The 20,998-nt window shown below is 38.7% G+C and overlaps 1 protein-coding gene across 3 annotated transcripts in view; it reads right to left on the bottom strand.

Moving 5' to 3' along the window:
- AKAP11 (A-kinase anchoring protein 11) overlaps positions 1–20,998 on the bottom strand; it is a 42,940-nt gene that overhangs the window by 11,219 nt on the left and 10,723 nt on the right. For 2 of the 3 annotated variants that reach the window (XM_057409712.1, XM_057409713.1), the window contains exons 3-8: positions 18,957–19,073; positions 15,228–15,275; positions 13,846–13,980; positions 12,645–12,909; positions 7,542–12,201; positions 3,150–3,305 (exon numbers count right to left, since the gene is read on the bottom strand). In XM_057409712.1, the coding sequence (XP_057265695.1) occupies positions 3,150–3,305; positions 7,542–12,201; positions 12,645–12,909; positions 13,846–13,980; positions 15,228–15,275; positions 18,957–19,073 (5,381 nt within the window). The remainder of the gene's footprint in view (positions 1–3,149; positions 3,306–7,541; positions 12,202–12,644; positions 12,910–13,845; positions 13,981–15,227; positions 15,276–18,956; positions 19,074–20,998) is intronic. The other variant, XM_057409714.1, reaches the window with a different exon arrangement.

Below are 20,998 nucleotides of genomic sequence, written 5' to 3'. Positions count from 1 at the left end.
ATTAACTGTAAGGAAACCGTAAGGCCATGTTATTTCTAACTAACATTAGGCATTCCCCTGCATAACCAACTTTACCAAGAGAACTTTCCTGTTTCCATTCAAATGGAACTGCAGAGATCATGCTTTGGTAACTCTTTCCAAGCTGTCTTGGTCTCTTGTTTACACACAGTTTAATCCTCTGTGAAGCACTGAAGTACAATTTTTATATCAATCTCAGGTGCAGAGGGCATGTACTGTTTCAACAGAGCTACTACAAAAAAAAAAATGTCTTTTTTTCCCCCCTGACATAAAGCAAAGCAAGGTAAATTGTACTGGACCACTGAAGCTTGTATTGTTGTGTTGTTTTCTGCGGATTATGATCCCATGTTCCAAAACAATTTCGGCTATCACTAATGGAATCTCTAGGTTTACTATTATGAAGATAATTTCAAAATGTCAGCTAAAGGAGTTGCAAATACCAGTATGCACTGAATACTGCAAACAGCCTGGAAAGTACTGGGGGAAAGGAAAACAAAACTTGCTTAATGTCTACACCACCGCTTAATTATATTGTACCAGCACTAAAAACAAATTGGTCTGCTGATACCTAGTACCTCAAAGATGGTAACAAGCAAGACTGCTGACAGATTCTTAGACACAAGGAAGCCACTTGCATTAAGGAATAGCTGCCAGGGGAACAATGCTACCCGATAATACATTTAAATGTTTCAAATTGACATGGTTTACATATAATCAGCACAGTATTTTTCTAAACAGATGGTCCTAACCTAAGAGGGAGAAGGAGGGAAGGAGAGGAGGGAACAAAACAAAACCAACAACAAACCCCAAAATGTTCAACATACTGAACGCCCCCTCTATGATTGAATGGCATTTTCCTGTTTAATAAAACAATCTATGGCAAAAAGAGGAAATAAAAGAAGTAAATCTTCATCACAGCCACGCAATTTTTTATTTTCTTAGATGATAACAGTTTTCCATAAATGGTTGTGCTGTTTTTGGCTGCTGTAGAGTTGATTTTCTTCACAGTAGCTGATATGGGGCTGTGTTTTGGATTTGTGCTGAAAACAGTGTTGACACAGGGATGTTTTCGTTATTGCTGAGCAGTGCATACATAGAGTTAAAGGCCCCTTCTGCTCCTCACACCCTCCCACTAGCAAGTAGGCTGGGGGTGCACAAGGAGTTGGAGAGGCCACAGCCAGGAGCAGCTGACCCCAACTGACCCAAGTGATATTCCATATTATGTGATGTCATGCTCAGCACACAGTGCTAAGAAAAAAAGGGGAAAAACAAGGGAAGGTGGGACATTTGGAGTGATGGTGTTTGTCTTCCCAAGTACCCCTTAAGCATGATGAAGCCCTGCTTTCCTGAAGATGACTGAACATCTGCCTGACCATGGGAAGTGGTGAATGCATTCCTTGCTTTTGTTTGCATGTGCAGCTTTTACTCTATCCTATTACACTCTTTTTTCTCAGCCCACAAGTTTTCTCACTTCTACTCTTCCAATTCCCCCATCCCATGGTGGAGTGAGCCAGCAGCTGTGCTGGGGCTTAGTTGGCAGCCGAGGTTAAACCACACAATGGTGTTATTACTGAGTCTTCTTTTGTTACAGGTCTCCCCTCACCCAGTATCTTTTTACTCAGGGCAGTAATCCCAGCTCCTGTCACTGCTAAACCTTAGCAACACAAGTGAATACATGTGCTGCTACCGATTCACAGCTAGTTTTGTACAACTAGCTAATTGGTGCATGCCAGTTTCTTCTGTTAACACCATGCTATCTGAATTATGCCTCCCCTTCTCTAAGTAAAATGCTAATTAACGTCATTCCTCTTCTAATGAGACATAAGATTTTCTGGCACAATAATCACCTTATTTTCATTTAAATACGTTTTGGGGATGATAAGCAAAGAACAAATGGGCATTAAAGTGATTTTTTTATACTTTTTCTTTTCCCTATCATCACCTAACCTTTATGTTACTCAGTATTTCTAACTGCCAATATGTTGAATATTCTTCCCGATAGCCTAAATTATTTCCTCATGTACAGCTAACTTATTTTCAGTCATTCAACAGATATGTTTCATTGAAATAACTTTAAGGCAATGTATTTTCTTACAAAATTATTCAGTTATGTAAATGATAAATTACAGCAGTGGTTTGATTAAAATATTTAGTTAAGCAAAACTAAAAATACTGTAGACACTTAAGCACGCAGTTTCACTTTGGTGCCAAATAACCTATCCGTACATTACATAATGAAGCATATGTCCCATATTTTCTTTAATTTCAGTAATGCTGGAAGTACTAACTAAAAAGAAAAAAAGTTCTCCATTTCTGCTATTCTTCAACAAAAATGCTGAACTTTTTACAGTAACATAAGTGGTATAACATAAGTGGTATATCAATTAAATAATCTTAAATTCACTCATTCCTTATATATTCCTTACACAGAAATTCAGACCGCAACTCACCATGCAATTTTCCCTGGCAATAGGGAGAAACACTGGAGCTTTTTACAATTCCCATTCTAATCTTTGTTAGTTTTCCAACTGCCAGGGGAAATGTAGTGAGAAGCTCTGTGGAAAAATTTACTACCTTAACACTTAAATTCCAGTATTAGACACCTGTAAGCTCATGGTTAGTACATAAATACTCCCCCAGTATCAGTTAGAACAGGTTACAAATTCAAGTCCCAAGAAAGAAAAACCTATGTTCAAGCTCCTTGTGCAAATTAAGCTCTTATTACTTGCTTTCAAGAACAGATGAATTTACATAAAACATTCTCAATGATGAAGTTTTAGTATTTCCAAGCCCAATTTACGAAAAGTACATTTAAGTTGTATTTAACACATGATGGCTGTGTTTTGCTAATCTTTTGCTAATACCTAAATTATATATGAGCAGTTTTACTTGATGTTGACTCCTTGACATCAATGACGATGTACACTCCACGTATTTTTTAGAGTGTATAGTATGAACATTCATGGGTAACAACATTTTGTAGGAAAACACAAACATACTATTAGAGCCATTTTTAATAAAAAACTCTGTGTTGAAGACAAAATAATCTCTTCTCCTCCAAGCCCCAGAAGAAAACCACCTGATGTGAGGTTATCTGATGTCAAGATAACTGTTTAACTACACTAACTCACCTGTCACTGAGATGAAGAAAACTGCTGCTCTCATCAGGATGTTCATCTTCAAAACTTAGATTGGACCAACTCCCAGTGCTATCATCACCAATACTAAGACTCATCTGCTGGCTAACAATAGATTCAACAGAGTGAAATCCTTCTCTTCCAGCAGAGCTAAACAAAAATTTAAGACAAAAACATCACTGCATTTCATGCCAATCTGTGTTAGTTCATTTAGAGTAATTTAACACCATTTCAAACATCAAACTCCAAGAAAAAAGAAAAAGGGTGTGTGTGATTAATTTGTACCCTATTCTCAACACAAGAAGCGGAGCAAGCAAATGTATCTGCAATTTCAACAAACTTAGGTCAGGGATTGCTACTTGGAATTCCTTCACCAGAAGACAAAGGGAGCAGAAAAATAATTCTCTCATTTGGAAGATTTTTTGCTATAAAGCACAGAAGGCATTGTAGGCTTACAGACTGTATAACAAGGAACACTTTTCAAACAGAAAATTTACCATTACGGAACTTGCTCACCATAGGACAGTTTGGCGATTTCCCCCTGCCAGCTTTTGGTACAACCTCCCTCTCTCCCTCTTCCTCTCCCCCCTGCCCCGCCTCCCCCCCCCCCATTTATTTACATTATACCAGCACTAGCAGCAGTTCTTTTCACCACACAAGGCAGCTTCTCAGGAAACATTTGCATTACATACCATACATTAGATGACAATGTAAGAAACATAACAGTATCAATTTGAACCCTGCATCCCCACAAGAAGGAAGTGCAGCAGGAGGGCCAGGAGACCTCCTTGGATGGATAAGGAGATCCTAAGGAAAATTCAATTGAAAAAGGAGGCTTGTAATAAGTGGAAGCAAGGACAGGTGGCATGGGAAGAGTACAGGGATATTGTCCGAGAAGCTAGGGACCAGGCTAGGAAAGCTAAGGCTCAGTTAGAATTAAACTTGGCTAGAGGTATTAAAGATAACAGGAAGGGATTCTACAGGTACATAGCAAATAAAAAACAGACTAGGGAGAATGAAGGCCCCCACAGGAAGCTCTCGGGAGAACTGGCTACACAGGATGTGGAGAAGGCTGAGGTTCTGAATGACTTCTTTGCCTCGGTCTTCACTGGCAAATGCTCTGACCAAACCACCCAAGTCTTGGAAGGCAGATGCAGGGACTGTGAGAATGAAGACCTTGGGCCCACTGTAGGAGAGGAACTGGTTCGAGACCATCTTAAAAACCTGAACGTGCACAAGTCCATGGGACCTGGTGAGATCCATCTGCGGGTCCTGAAGGAGCTGGCGAATGAAGTTGCTAAGCCACTGACCAACATATTTGAAAGATCATGGCAGTCAGGTGAAGTTCCCAATGACTGGAAAAAGGGAAATATAACCCCCATTTTCAAGAAGGGGAAAATGGATGACCCGGGGAATTACAGACCTCTCACCTCTGCGCCTCACAAAATCTTGGAGCCAATTCTCCTGGAAGGCATGCTAAGGCACATGAAAAACAACAAGGTGCTTGGTGACAGCCAGCATGGCTTCACTAAGGGGAAATCCTGCCTGACCAGTTTGGTGGCCTTCTATGATGGGGCTGCAGAACTGATGGACAGGGGTAGAGCAGTTGATGTCATCTACCTGGACTTGTGCAAAGCATTCGACACTGTCTCACACAACATCCTTGTCTCTAAATTGGAGAGACATCAATTTGATGGATGGACCACTCGGTGGATAAAGAACTGGCTGGATGGCTGCACACAAAGAGTTGTGGTCAATGCTCAGTGTCCGGCTGGAGACCAGTAACGAGTGGTGTCCTTCAGGGATCGGTGTTGGGACCGGTCTTCTTCAACATCTTCGTTGCTGACATGGACAGTGGGATTGAGTGCGCCCTCAGCAAGTTTGCCGATGACACCAAGCTGTGTGGTTCGGTTGATACCCTGGAGGGAAGGAATGCCATCCAGAGGGACCTTGACACGCTTGTGAGGTGGGTTGATGCCAACCTTATGGAGTTTAACCATGCCAAGTGCAAGGTCCTATGCCTGGGTCAGAGCAATCCCAGGCACAGCTACAGGTTGGGCAGAGAAGAGATTCAGAGCAGCCCTGCAGAGAAGGACTTGGGGGTGTTGGTTGATGAGAAAATGAACATGAGCCAGCTTCAGTGTGCACTTGCAGCCCAGAAAGCCAACCGTATCCTGGGCTGCATCAAAAGGAGCATGACCAACAAGTCAAAGGAGGTGATCCTGCCCCTCTACTCTACTGTCGTGAGACCTCACTTGGAGTACTGTGTGCAGTACAAAAAAAGGACATGGAACTGTTGGAACAAGTCCAGAGGAGGGCCACGAGGATGATCAGGGGACTGGAGCACCTCCCGTATGAAGATAGGCTGAGAAAGTTGGGGCTGTTCAGCCTGGAGAAGAGAAGGCTGCGTGGAGACCTCATAGCAGCCTTCCAGTATCTGAAGGGGGCCTACAGGGATGCTGGGGAGGGACTCTTCATTAGAGACTGTAGTGACAGGACAAGGGGTAACGGGTTAAAAGTTAAACAGGGGAAGTTTAGATTGGATCTAAGGAGGAAATTTTTTCCTGTTAGGGTGGTGAGGCACTGGAATGGGTTGCCCAGGGAGGTTGTGAATGCTCCATCCCTGACAGTGTTCAAGACCAGGTTGGATGAGGCCTTGGGTGCCATGGTTTAGTGTGAGGTGTGAGGTGTGAGGTGTGAGGTGTCCCTGCCCATGGCAGGGGTGTTGGAACTGAATAATCTTAAGTTCCTTTCCAACCCTAACGATTCTATGATTCTATGATTTTATTGCTGTCATATTCTAACTGGAATATTTAAATAGTATTTTTAAGTGATTCAGAAAAATAGTGTCATCTTTGATACTGTAGAATGTGAAAAAAAATACATTACTTTCTTTTTTGTCACACTCTAAGACTCAATCCTGTTGTGCTGAGAGCCACAATACACATCTTATGAGCGCTTGCATGCAGTTAGTATGCATATGTTCCGTATCAAACCTTGAAATACTTAGTTCAGTCCCACTGTGGCCTTTAGTCACTGAATATATAAAAATCAACTTTAGCATTCAATATGATGCTCCTCTGGAAGCCAGGAAAAGAAACCTGCAGATATGGTGAAGAATTCCATTCATAAAAAAGGTAGGAAAATAAATATTACTATAAATTGGAAAAAACCAACATGATAAAGATTGCTTTTGGACATTAAGAGAAGGAGATTTCAGGTCATTCTGATCAATGCACATTTTCTTTAAGAAACAGTTCCTGTTTGCCGCAGTTATTGTGGCACATATTTCCCATTTATAAGCTTCTTAAAGGAAACAGAATATTAGCCTTTGCTAAATACACAGGGATTTGAAAGTCAGTTCCTTGCCTACTGTATTATTACTTTATAAGCTAAAGTGTATTTTAGTAAGTTTTCTCTTAAACTAAGGGGATGTGGGTTTTTTCCCTAATAATGACACCATCACAACACACCCATAATCAAAATAAAGCCTTCATTCTATAAAGACATGGCTAGGTTGGTTAGTACCAAATGTTGGTCCTACTGACAGAAGCAAAAATAAATTACTTTTTTTTTTTTAGCAGAGAAGAGGAAATACAGGTAGGAAACAAACCTGGATTCTGTCATGGCTGATAGATCAGCAAACCCGTAAGTTCTACTATTTTCTACTGCAGGTAAAAATAACTGTATTTCACAGTATCACAGTATGTTAGAGATTGGAAGGGACCTCGAAAGATCATCTAGTCCAATCCCCCTGCCGGAGCAGGAACACCTAGATAATGTTACACAGGAATGCGTCCAGGCGGGTTTTGAATGTCTCCAGGGAAGGAGACTCCACAACCTCCCTGGGCAGCCTGTTCCAGTGTTCTGTCACCCTCACTGAGAAGAAGTTTCTGATTTCACAGAATCACAGAATGTTTTGGGTTGGAAGGGCCATTAAACATCGCCTTGTTCCAACCCTCTGCCAGGGACAGAGACACCTTCCAGTGGAGCAGGTTGCTCCAAGCCCCTTGTGTCCAACCTGGCCTTGAACACTGCCAGGGATGGGGTAGCCACAGCTTCTCTGGGCAACCTGTGCCAGTGTCTAAAGATTATTTTAAGCTGAAATAATAACTTCTACTTAATAGTCACCTACTGGAACATACGCATGCTGATTATAGAGAAATCTTGGCTTCAAGCTCCCACAGGTAGGAAAAAAGTAATCTTTTTCTGGTTCTAAGTAATTTAAATATCACCAGCTCTAAATCATTTAAATAAATAAAAACATCCAAAACAAAGTGTGTATTTTTAAAAAACATTAAAAAATTCCTTCTGAGCACATATTTGTATTAACAATCCCTCTTTTTCTGGTACAGAATGCAGCAAATTAAAGAAAATTATTATTACCTTATGTTAACTGCCTGACCAATATTAGTCATAGCTGATGTCATTATTTCAGTAGTAAGGCTTTCAGCAAAACTGACTCCATCTTGTCCAATACCGCTGTCAGCTGTCAGGCTTGCGTAACTCAGCTCTCTTTCTGCCTTCTCTACAGCTGCAGTAGCCCCCTTGTCAGAAAACACTGTCTTCTGTTCTACATCAACATGTATTTTAGGAATATCAAGCGGAAACAGTCTTGATTTTTGACAGGCACCACCTAATCCAGAATGAAGAAAATGTCTCACTGGAATGGAGGACTCTTGCACGGCTAGATGATGAGGTGTACTTTCAGTACAGTACCGATGTTCCTTCATACTGCAACATCTATAGACAGTTCCAGAAAAAGGAGACAGGCTCTCAGCATACGAGAGCCTATCTCCATTCTTTCTGCTTTCAGCCACATGAAGAACAGCTGTCTCTAAACCCATTTCCAGAGTATCATCTGCTACTTTCCTAGCATATTGTTCTACAGCTTGAATTATGCCTTCACTGTAGCAGTTTTCATTTAAACTGCCTGTACTATGATACAGCTTATGATCTGGGGAGAAAGGAAGAAATGTCCTAGAAAATCTTGTTTTAATGAGATCCCCTGTGACTTCATCTAATTCAGTCCTTTTATACAGACAGGAATCTGTTAGAGACTTTGGCAAACATGTTCCCGATATTTTCAATTTCTTCCTGACATCCCAAGTGATACTGCGAGCAAGGGATTCTGAAAACTGTAACAACTCTGTACGTTCTGTTCTCTGAGTGCCAATACCCCTTTCGCACGTTTGGTCTTCACAACGATGAAAGCTGCTTTTCATTTGATTTACTGCATCTTTATTCACCACTTTGATCAGCTCCAGCTTACCATTTACCTGTGTATTTGGCCCAGGAAACGTCTTTCTGTTGTATCTCAACTTGTTTTTTCTAGCAGCTTGCTGTAAACCTGATTTGATAGACCTGTAAACAAGCCTGCTGGCATACTGATCCATTAACAGTTCAACATTACCACCTTCTCTTTTCAAAACTCGAATAATATGATCTGCATATTCATCAGTCACACTTTCACAGCTTGGGTACTTGGAAGTCAAACCCGCCATTCCTGAACCTTGTGGTAAAGGAAGTACAGATGAATCTCTCTCCCCCAGCCACTGGTCTTGCACTGGACTGCGCTGCTCTCTTACCCCACAGTCTTTATCACCTTTTCTTAGATAAAGGCAATCCACCTGACAGTTAACCCGCTTCAACCTCCAGAGTTTACAATGCCTTGATTTCACTATTTCCTTGGCCTCATTGATAACTTTTCCTGCCATATCACCTGCATAATTCCATAAAGAATTGCACATCTCTTCTGGGAGATCTGTAAAAGCAGTAAAGCCACATCTTTTGTTCTGCACACCTAACTGAACCTGCCTACCAGTTTCTCTTCCATTTGTTTTACCATCTAAATGGGATGCAGCCATTTCAGTGGCTATTGAAATTATATGGCTAGCTAAGCTATCTGCATACTGAACTGTTTTTTCTGAACACTCTTCTTTCTCAATGGGCATTTCAGAATGATCTTCATCTTCGCTGCTTTCCACTTTTTCAGAAAGGGACCGCATGAGCTTCAGCATAAATTCCTCATTTTCCATAGAGTCACGTTCAATTTCAGAAAAACCAGCAATGGATGGATTGTACGGTGTAGAAGGTGGTGTTGCAGGTGCAAATTCCTTTGCTAATTCTCCCTTGAGTTTCTTAGACAGTTTTCTTAGGTTTCTCTCAGAACTACCTTGACACGGTACTAAAGGAGTTGGTGGGGGTGCATCCAGCATTACACTGGTATTTCCATCTCTGAGACTTGATTTATCTTCCATCTGCAAAGCATCTTCACTGCCAAGCATCACTGAAGAAAAGCTATTTGCATGCAGAAAACAATCAGCCTGCCTGTAAGTCAAAGATCCTGATGATGGCTTTTGAGTATCATGGGGTTTCAAGGGCTTGTTTAAGCACGTTACTGAGCAGCTTCCTGTATCAGTAAAGTTCTCTAGAACATGCCTAGCGAAAGTCACAGCAGAACAAGATGGTGGCGATTTTGAAGAAAACCTGTGTCCCTTCTGTTCGTGCCAAGAATCTTTAGATTCTGAAAAACACTGGACAGAATCTGCTGGAGTAACAAGAAATTTACATGGATTATTTAAAGGCATCTGTTGCTGTTCCACAATTATAGAAACATTACTTTTTTTCTCAGCCTCTTGCTTCTTTATCACACACTGTTCTTTTCTACTGATATCTGCATAAGTCTGTGAGCTCACATTACATGCTAAATTCCCACCAGCGTTGCATAACACGGTTTTACTTTCACCCACAGACTGTTTGATTACATACTTGGCCAAGTGATCTGCAAACATATTCCTGGGGAGATCTTCACCAACACATTGCACATAAGGTTTTTTATCTATTTTTCTTGTAAAAAAATCTTTATACTCTTCTACTGCTTTTGTTACTTTAGATGAGGTTATGGCTTCATAAGCCTCATTTACAATCATATCTACCATAGTTCCAGAGAAAGTGTTAATACCTTTTGAACCACTTGTTAATTCTGCATTACTGTTCATTCCAGATCTGTTATTTGTTTGTTTGATATCATTTTGGTCATATAAGAGTGGTGGAGTACTCTCAGTACTTTGGCTGTGATCTGAAGTCAGGTAAATATTTCTGAAAGAAGTGACTTCATCTTCTCTCTTTCTGCTTGTGAAAAATGGATGAGTGGAGTCTTTGTATATTTTCATACTGTCATCAGAATTCAGTCCAGTGGATACTTTTGCTTTATAAGCATCAGAGGAAACCTGATTTTGACAAAGAGCTCTTCCAGCTAAGGGCACAGGTATTGAACTTACAACACCAGAGGTGCAAAACAGAGCTTGTTGTACTGTATACTCCTTCTTGGCATCTTGGATTGGCTTCAGTGCTACCTGATCATTAAAATTAGGCAAAACTGTGGAAGTCTGTGTTGATTCTAACATACTTTCTGCACTCACGTATTTAATATTATCCATGGAAACACTAATGGCTGCTTGTGTTGTGAAGGTCACATCAACCTGAGATAATTCAATAAAAGCCTCTTGAATGACAGATTCAGACAAATCTTTGGCATAGGATCTTACCACTTTGTCTTCATAGTCAAATGATGAAGGCTGCGTCGCTGTAGGTGTCGATGGATATGAAAACTGGCATACTTCCATGATTCCTTCAAAAACAAGTTCTTCAGCAAGGTCTGCTGCAAACCGTGCAACTGTGTTGGTAAATATTTGTTTCTTTACATGCCGCAGTTCTTTCAAAGCACCAGTTATAGCTTCGCTCACCAAAAAGTTTGCTATGCCATTAATGGCACGCTCCTTCAGGGAAATTGCCCTACGCCTCCCAATCTCATAAAAAGCCATCTGAAAGACTGAAGAAGTCAGCCTAGCAGCCAAATGACAAAGTGCATTGGTGCATGAAGAAACGCCTTTCTGCAGGTCTTTAAATGCACTGCCAAAACTTTTTTCAACTAATTCAGCTGCAAATTTTTGAATGCTATCTCTAATCATTAATGACTTATGTTTAGATTTTGTTTGTTTATCTGACTCCTTACTAGTTTTCATTTGGAGATCAGCAGCTTGGCCTTTTTTCTCTTTCAAAGCAATCCCTTTGTGTTTCGAATCATTTCCTGCACATACTTGTTCTGATGAGGACTCTGAATGAAAAACAGAACCCAGTATTTCACATGAAACGGTATCAGCATATGCTGAATAACTGTTATAAACTGCATTATGGTCATTTTGATCTGTCCCATCTCCACCAAGATTAATTCGACATAAACATTCTGAAGACCCACAGCTCCCTAATGGACTGAAAGCCGACGATCTAATAGGGCTGAACAAGCCTCCATTCTCTTCTCCTGATGTTTTAACTGGGCGAGGGGAATCCGGGACATCAAATACACTGCTATAAGGCGATTCTGGTTTACGAGGAGTTGGTTTCTTTATATTGGCTGGGAGAGTGGGACGATCAAACTTGAATTTCTGAGGATTCATTGAAATGCTTGCAGAAGACAATTGCTCATGTGCAGTCCTCCTTTTCTGGGAGGGATTCCCTAGGATGGGATCCCTAATGACTTTACAAGAGTTTTCCAAGGCTTGTTCCAGCTCATCAAACTGATCAAAACTATCAAAAAATTCACTTACTTCTGAGTCTGAATCCTCTATACCATCTTTTACTACTGGAATTTTTGGCAGTTGGAGTTTTGCCTTCAAGCTTTTTTGATACCCTTCTTCATCTAAGAAGATGATGGGGCTTGGGCTAGAGCAATCTGACTCAGAGGATTCAGCTGGAGAGGAAGAAAACAATGTTTTACAGAAAAAATTAACTCCTTGATCTGAAGGATTATATGGCTTATAGAAACTTCTTTGTATCCAAGGATCAGAAATTGAGATTGTAACTGAATTTTTTACTGAAGACCGTTCCTTAAGTCCCAAAATATCAATCAAAGCAGATGATCTGGCAGATGACTTTCGACGTGCAGAACCCACAAGGATCTTTGAGTCAACAGCTTCTAAACATTGAGCAGGGATGGTCTGTGAAGCAGCATCTCGATGGTTTTGAGAAGTAAAGCTGCATGCACCTGAATAGTAAAAAAAAAAAAAAAAGGGAAAAAAAAAGATTGCTTTAAACCCTAGAATTTCCACAGAGCTGCAGAAAACTGGGGACAGATTTTCATGGTAATTGCTGGGCTTTAGTGTAAAATGTGAGCTGATCTTTCATGATTAAACCAAACTTTTTTTTTTTTATCCTATTACAATAATCTAATTACTGACAAAGTCATGTATTTTTTAGCTCACAAAGTAGAATGAGATTCTATTTCATCTGATCTGACACTGGTATTAGAATCTTTGGTTTATAAGTTGATAAACCCTTATGAAAATTAAATTTTCAATTGCACAATACCCTTTACAAAACACAATTAATGTAAACAATTTTTGTGTTTATATTTACTTTCTCATGAAATAGCAACAGCCTGAATTTTAACTAACAATTTCTGTACGTCAACAGCATGAAAAAACTTACCAGCACTTTGTGTCTTTGAAGGCTCATCTTCATCTAAGTGTTCAAAAGCAGTGACAAAATCATCCTCAATTGAAGAAACTGACTGATTAGTGTCATCCTCTTCTCCATGGCATGTCTCTGCTTGCTGGTTTTGCGATGAGTTTATTTCCACTGCATATCTTATGCCTGTGGTATACTTGCTCAGCAAGGTAAATATATAATCAACTTTGATACTTGGGAATGAAGGAGACAGTCTCATCATACAGAACACTTCAGGAAGCTGATTCTTGGAAAAGAAAGCAACAAGAAAACATACATAACCATCTTAGAATGATTTCAACTGTCAGGAGTAGGAGAGGATTCCTTCCATGCATTTTTATGAACAGTAAACTATTTCCACATGTTTTAAAGGTAAGAAAATGAATGGAATAGTTTATGTCAAGTGATAGTCAAAAATCACTCGTTTGTAACTTCTGCCTTCTGAATAAATTATTGTAATAAAATAAACAAAAAAAGGATTGTGAATACAACCCTGATAATAAGTACTCAAGAATATACTAAAGAATGAATGTTAAAAAACTGCAGAGGAAGACAGTATTTCAAAGCATATTTACACTGAACAGTACTTCAGTTTATAGGATACTTGTTTCTTCTTGGTATAACTTATAGACAAAATAATTAAATTTAACAGGCATGATTAGTAAATATGGCTTTAAGAAGTTTGCTTTAACAAGATTTAAAATGGGGACTAATATAATTAACATAATAATGGAAATAATATTGAAAATAATGGAAATTATATAATTAACAGCATTTGTAATTGTAAATAGTTTTTATTACGGAAAGAGCCCACTGAGTTTACAAACACCTGACATTTTTTGGCACCTCTGTTTCAAGAAGTCTGAGAGGACGAGGGCTGTATCTGAAAAGAGCAGAGATGGGTAACTTGACAAATTTCATCTCGGCAGAGAAAGGGACTATAACCTAGCAGAAGCATGGGATCAGTAACATAATTAAATATTTGTTACACTTGAAAACACAGAGTTTATTTTGAGATTTTCTATCATTCATTCTAAAGAAACCACAGAAACATAAAAACATTAATACCACTGTGGCCAAGATGGCCCAGAACCAAAAGCAAGACAGGGTGTGATATGACAAAGCTCTTTATGAAACCAAATATGCTGCTTCTGTAATTAAAACACACAACAAAAAATTTTACCTGATGCTTCATGACATAAGGTTTTGCCAATGTTTTCTTTATGTCTTTTAGAAATATAACCTCATTTTCTTTTAATTTGCACAACTGGAGTGACTTCAGAACATCCGGAAGCTCTACAGAAACAGCTGCTAATTCCTGATTTAAATATACAAACACATTGAGAATACAAAGTGAAAAAATTAACACGTAAATGATAATGGTTTTGATCTCATATCCTCCCCAAACAGTAACAGCTGCTTACTTTGGTCAAGCTTCTCTTTTCTCCCCTATTTCTTACCCCATTGCCCACTTATTCTCTTGAACTGAAGCATAAAGCTCACATAAACAAGCTACAATTCAGTCCACACTCGTCTCCAGCTCACTCTTCTACCAAAAGAAATTCCACTGTTTCTCACGGGCCAGAGGAGGCTAAGAAGTCACACAGAAGAATCTTGTAAGAACTGAAAAGCAGCTGTACATCCTACAAGATACGCAACTAAAAAAAAAAAACACTGAATTCAGCTAATAATGGTTCTCAAGAGACCTCTACATGCTCTTAGTGTACTTGGAAGAGTGTTACAAAACCAGGGAAAAAACCAGAATTTATTTAAACATGATTTTGGGGAACACTTAGATTTAATCAATATAGAAAAGGCCTATAAAAGATTTATGGCTTTTTAAACAATCTAAACACTACTGATCCATATGATACAAAGCAAGTTTCCATAAACCTATTCAACCTAAGTTTCTCTAAATTCCATCTAACTCTAGACAATACACAGTTCTTTCCCATACTTGAGAAAGTGTCTAGCACTATTAACTTTTGACTTATTAGCAACATTAATACAACTTTGAACACAAATGGATTCAGAGTTTCTAGTTTTCATTTTTAAACAGTGGCAAACTGTTACAGCAATCTCTATCTACTAAGATCTAAACAGTATTTAACTGCACTGTAAATATGTTATGGATTATACTGATATGCAAAATGCACTGGAAGATTAAATTCTTAACATCTTACAATGGCACAGCACAACTCCAATAGTTTCCTACACTTCCCCTTTTAAAATAATATTTCTTCATCTAACTAAGATGCAGAATAGTACCTTGAGGCATAACCATAAATACTGACTCTTGGTCTCCCACAAGGAATTCACAACTAGTGGTCAATTCAATAAAGTGGTAAGCTGTTCTAGCCCATTCTAATACAAAGACTGATCCATGTAATATTTTAAATACATATAATCATATTAAAATAATTATTTTAAACCTTTCAATGATATTTAAAACTTAGGGTTTAAAATGCTGAAGATGCATGTATTTAATTTCTTGAACACCAAAATTCCTTCATCTAGAAAAGCAGGTACTACTTAGAAGACTATTTTGCAATATAGATACTGTACCTGCAAATGAGCAGTACTCATCTCTTCAGCAAAGCCTATAAATGTAATCTGTAAAACAAAAACATGAACATATTGAAGTACAGCAAAGAATTTCTGTGTTTTCTGCTGATTCTGAAAAGTTAAAAATTCAGCAGGCTTTACCATAAAGCTTCATTCTAGTGCCACAAAAAAAACACCTTAAGGTAGCATAGCTTGCTCAAACAGCTGCACACGGGCTTATGTTACGAATAGTTAATGTTATACTATTTGACTTGTGAAAGGTCAGACCAGACTAAGCAGCATATACAACATTTAAAACCCACTACGTAGAATTTTTTCTAGTGGCCTATTGGCTCATACATGCTGAGGAACACATAAAAGCCTAATTATAATAAATGAACACAATTTTGCAAAGATCAGTGCTCATCTGTCCTTGCTACAGGCTGGACATATATAAAACAGTTCCAGCCTGAAGTCTGTTCATGCTAACAAACTGTGATACACTTGGATATACTGAAGAAAGCATAATGCCAACACATTATACAATTTACCATATAAATTGATTAGCCTAAGGCCAAAACAGAACAGATTACTTAAGTCACAAGCCTGCATGTAATACCCAAGCAGACAAACCCCGAAAGTAAAAGAATTAAAATATTCAACCTCAAAAAAAAAAAAAGAAAAGCCTTCTCAGGCTCAGGAACCTATAATACATCAGAAATGTCAGCTTTATCTCAGGTTTTTGTGCTTATGAACAGGAGAGATATTTTATCACATACTGTCCCTCTCTTCTGTCTACAGGTGTCTTGTATTGCTCAAGATGAACAGACCAAAGAGTCAGTCACTACTCAAACTTTGTTTCATGTCAGATTTCCCCAGTTCTCACTTAGTATTTTCCTAATGACAAATCAGTAGGGTAACTCCATGGCCCGCAAAAATCCCAAGACATTTATTTTCAAAACAAGATTGTCAGAAAATAAATATTTTGCTTCAATTTTGTAGATACGGAATAAAGCACAAAGCTTAAATACTTCCACTGATGTTTGGACTTTGATATGGCTTGGATTCAACTATTTCAGAGCACTCTGCAAAGACTGAGTTTTATGAATTCAAGCCACAGCTCATGCTAAATTTGTAGCAGCAACTCCAAGGTAGTCAGCTTGTTCTCAGATTTAAAAACAGCAAAGAACATCACTGTGTTTATAATCCCTTATTATTAACTGCTTCACTTGCTTGCTTATGCATACACAGAATCTCTGACAGGCACAGAGCTAGAAAAAGAAATGGCTAAAAAACATTTCTTTTTCAAGCTGTATTTGAATTTTGATTTCATATTACTTCAATGTGTGACTGAAAAAAACAAACCCAAACCAAAAAGAACAACAATAAAAACCAAACAAACAAACAAACAAAAAATGTTGTTTTAAACTGAAACCATATTAAAAAATGAAAAGTTCTGACTTATTTCAAGGGGTCTCATGCTGGGAAGCTGCAGTGCCTCAGAAAAGATGCTCTTGTTTACATCCACTTATCCTTATTCCCATTATGACATCACAGATGAAACATAAATGAAACAATACTTCACAGTAACATTCCAAATAGCTCCAGACAAATTGCAGGTCGCCAGCATCATATTCACTGTGTTAACTATAAAATGATCCTGTCTGAGCAATGTGCCCTTCAACTCCTACATCTTGTATCTGCAAGACATCTTTTGGCTTCTATGTCTTTTTATCTGTACAGTGCCTACAATATGAACTGTTCCACAGAAGATGCAAAATACTAAGCATAATACTAAAAATGCTTTAAGGAACTTTAAAGGACTTTTTTGAAGGACATAGAAAAAAATAGTTAAGAACATTTTGCTGCTGTTGGGGGGTTTGTTAAGAGTGTCTGTTCTTGTATTTTTGCATGCCATTTCCTCTTCCTCAGGATGATGATCCCAGTCCTTTCATTCTCCCATGGGATAACTCACTGTGCAAGATAGGGCAGTATGCAGGAGTCACAGCTTCACACAAATGACGGCCAATCAGTCCATATGTGCACTGATGGGCCAGCAGTTTGCTGTCAAAGAGACTATACCACTGCAGAGTCTGACTTTTCTGTCTCAGTGACAACACTGAGTTAGATTTCTTTATTGTGCCCAAACTCCAGTTTTCACAAAAAAATAATTATCTTTTAATACCTCAAATATGTCTGAAGTTAGTACACCAGTTCAAAAGTTGTTGGGGAGTAGGCCAGGAAGACAGGAAGGTGAACAGTCTGTAGAACAAGTCTTTTCTTTAAACTAAAAACAGTGTATGAGACATTATACTTGAAGGTTATCCTAACCCACAGGTACAGAGGAAATGAATCAAAATGGTACAAGAAAACCTAAATTCTGGTTTTTGTAAGTCTAAGTAATTATCTTTGCAGTACTAATAACGTTCTTTAACGTTATTCTGCATATAGTTGTCTTTCCCTGTATTTTCATTAAGAAAGAAATACCTGTTCTGCGGCAAGATATTGACCTCTTATATTTCAACCAGAGGTCTCTTAATTGCTTGAGGTAATAAGCTAACTAAATATAGTCAGCTATTTTTCTCCATAGGGACCATCATTACAGGCATATAAAACTTATGCCAGGTATCTGTAAGGTATTTGCTGCATGTCAGAAAAAAAAAAAAGGAGGGGAACAATGTTTGAAGGGTTTCATAGATCCTAGAGCATGATCTGTCTGAACAGATACAGAGAAGGTTTTGCCCACTCCTCCAACTGCTTAGCTCTTCTTCCTTACCTCTGATCTGTCACAGCTCTTCATCTTTCACAAATTCAGCTTCTTGCCAGCCCCCCAAACATCACAGCCTCATCATCCAGCTAGTCCCAAAAATCTTGGTGTCGCCCAGGAAATCCTTACTCATCTCTGCAGGCCACACAATCTGCCTTTTCCCTTCCTCCTGCTACTCATTTTCCAGCTAGAAGTCTTCCCCAACCACCTCCCTAACCACTTCCTAAGTCTTTTTTTGCTTCATTTCTCCTCATCTCAGCCCCTCCACCTCTCCAGTTTAGGTCATCCTCTCCTTCTCTAAGCTCCTCATTAGGCCTGTCAACTACTACTCAGTAGTCTTCTGAGGCACTTAATACGAGATACATGGTACACATTGCTTCTTAATTTCTTCTTTTCCCTTTGGAGAAACTGCTGTTTGTCTTGTATCTTGAGCAGGTCTAGTCATTCCTCCTTAAGTCTTGAGATTTACCTAGAAAGTCCTGCATTCTGTCTAGGTTTACTTCTCTCCAGACCTTGCCCAGCTTTTGGCCCATCTGTATTAATGTAAAGAAAGTCTACATCCGCAATATTGAGACTTTAGCTTTTAGTGCTGAGCACTGGGCAAACAAGAGCAATTGCTAACTTTCACCTTCAGACCTGAATGCAAATATTCTGCTACTTTGCAGGATAAAACCTTGATCATAGGAGTGCTCACAAATGCAGTTCACCCAGTTGTACAATTCCTACAAAACCATTCACACATTTTGGTTTTAGTTTCACAAATCCTACAAAGCAGAGAAATGTCATCTTGGAGTCTCACAGCTCTTTTCAAGACTACAGTGACAGAATTCATGACGGAATTCAAGAGGGGATACAGATTTTACAGCCAGTAACTTGCAGCATTGTCCACATTTATTATCCTGCAACTTCCCATACTGCTTCAAGCTAAATTGTAGTCACACCATAGCCACAAAATATATACAAATAGTCAGTTTACGCCAAACCTCAATAAAATTTTCTTGTTCTTCCCGATTTAGACATTCTTCTGATGATACATTGCATAACGCTTTTCTGCTGTGCAGCAGTGACTTCATAGAGTGCAGTACAGCTTCACCAAAACTCTGAAAAACAATGAAAAAATTTAAGGACATGGAACTGAAACAGCTGTTTTCTTCAAGCAGTATTTTTATTCCAAAAGTTAATAATTTAGTAGCAATTAAAAAAGAAAAAAAAGGTGAGAATATCCAGACTTGGAAAAAGAAACTCATGAATCCAAGCAGAAATCCAAGCCCCACCTATTCCTTTCATCAAAGCCTGCACATGGAACTTTCCCATCAGCTTTTCCTTAAAAAGAATGAAAAGCAAATTTACCCAAGAAAAGCTATGGAGGTGGGTTTAAAAGAGGGGATGAAAACAAACAAACAAACTTCATAAGAAAATCCACACACATTCTCCTTTCCCATTCCTTGAAGGATACAAAACAGCTGTAACTTAATCCCATGTAAATATATGCAAAAGCCCACACATGGCTAAAAAAGGCTTAAGAATCTAAGACTTTCTCCCAGTGTAACAAAAGTGCAGCTGAACAAAAGAATTATCAGCACTGGTGTCTGATAATCTGAACAGCACAAGGTAACAGAACAACAAAAACTGGTTCACTCAGCTTAAAAAAAAAGACAATATCCTCTCACTTGCTTTAGGAAGTTATTGGTTTTTATTTTAAATATAGTATCTTCTCTAGTAACTGGTAAGGCTAAGAAGAAAGTAAGATTATGATACAGTTAAAAACTGTTCATCCAGTTATTTATTCTCTACACAACTACCCTGTTAAAATGAAGTGAGAAACAGTGTGTCCAACCTTCCATAGCTTCTTAAAACAGCAGCAGAAGTACTAGATAGCCATATTTAGTCCCTGCTTTGCATTTCTGATACTCCCACAGCAAAAACAATCCCTTTATGATAAAAAGGGATCCTATGTATCATATAAACCTCAAGAAAGATACTTTTTTTTCCCCCGTAGAAAAAAAAAGTGTCAAGTACCACCACATGGGAAGCCAATTTACTGTAGCATGGCCAGTGTCACCATGCTCATGACAATTAAAAAAAAAAAAAAAATCAGGAAAGCATTTCTAGAATGAACAGACAGAAGCAAAATAGAAGCTTCACTTCAGGTTCCGTGAAATTACCAAAATATATTTCAGAATGTTAGCAAACAAGGCTCAGATTACTCCCCTGACAGCCAAGGCCAAGTGACATTAAAGAAGTCAACACAGTCATTTTTATGGAAAAGTAACAGCTGAACTATTTCAAAATGCCTTTTAGGCAGTTCCTGGGTCATCTTAAGTGTTCATCTAATTTCCATTTTAATCAATTTTGTTGTCCCAACTTTTAGTTATAATTTATCTCCACGCTTCAGTAATATAATCTTGTGCTTTCCAAAGTATGCTGACAGAGTCCTTCCCTTTGACTCCGCATCTTCCAAATCTACAGGTGGCTGCAATACCAATAGTGCTCAAAGACTCCACCAGTAATTCCTCTTTCTCATACAAAAGTCATTCACGAAGCCAGACCAGCACGTTGAAATGCCTCATTTTCAGCTTCTACAATAATTTTAGCAGTGCTCAAAATAGTGAGAAAAAATACTCATACAATGTGACCTGATAATCCTTTGCAGGCCAACAGTGACTCAGACTGAGAAGGGCTCATCATTATTCTCTAGTAGTTCGGTTTTCTAAGGCTACAAGCTATTAAAACTATTACAGACTTTATCTATAAGCAAGTACTCTTCCCTAGTTTTTAACATCCTGAGGGGCAGGACAGGTAACTAGAACAGGAGTATCATATCAGGGACTACTGAGGTGAAGGAAAATTCAAGATTCTGGAGATCGCTAAGTGGAAGTGGCAGAAAAAGAAAGATGCAACAGTTGGATAAATCTCCCTCTGGTCTGGAAGAGCCAGCATGCAAGACTGTATGTAGGTCTGGTAGCACTCTGATGGTGGCACAACATAACTGAAGAGATAAAATATACATATTTAAAGAGAAGGA

Source organism: Pezoporus wallicus, unplaced genomic scaffold (genome assembly GCF_028554395.1).
Source record: "Pezoporus wallicus isolate ANWC-B61680 ecotype Strahan unplaced genomic scaffold, APGP_CSIRO_Pwel_v1 contig_2543, whole genome shotgun sequence".
NCBI classification, from domain to species: Eukaryota; Metazoa; Chordata; class Aves; order Psittaciformes; family Psittacidae; genus Pezoporus; species Pezoporus wallicus.
This window is presented reverse-complemented; position numbering and strand designations above follow the sequence as displayed.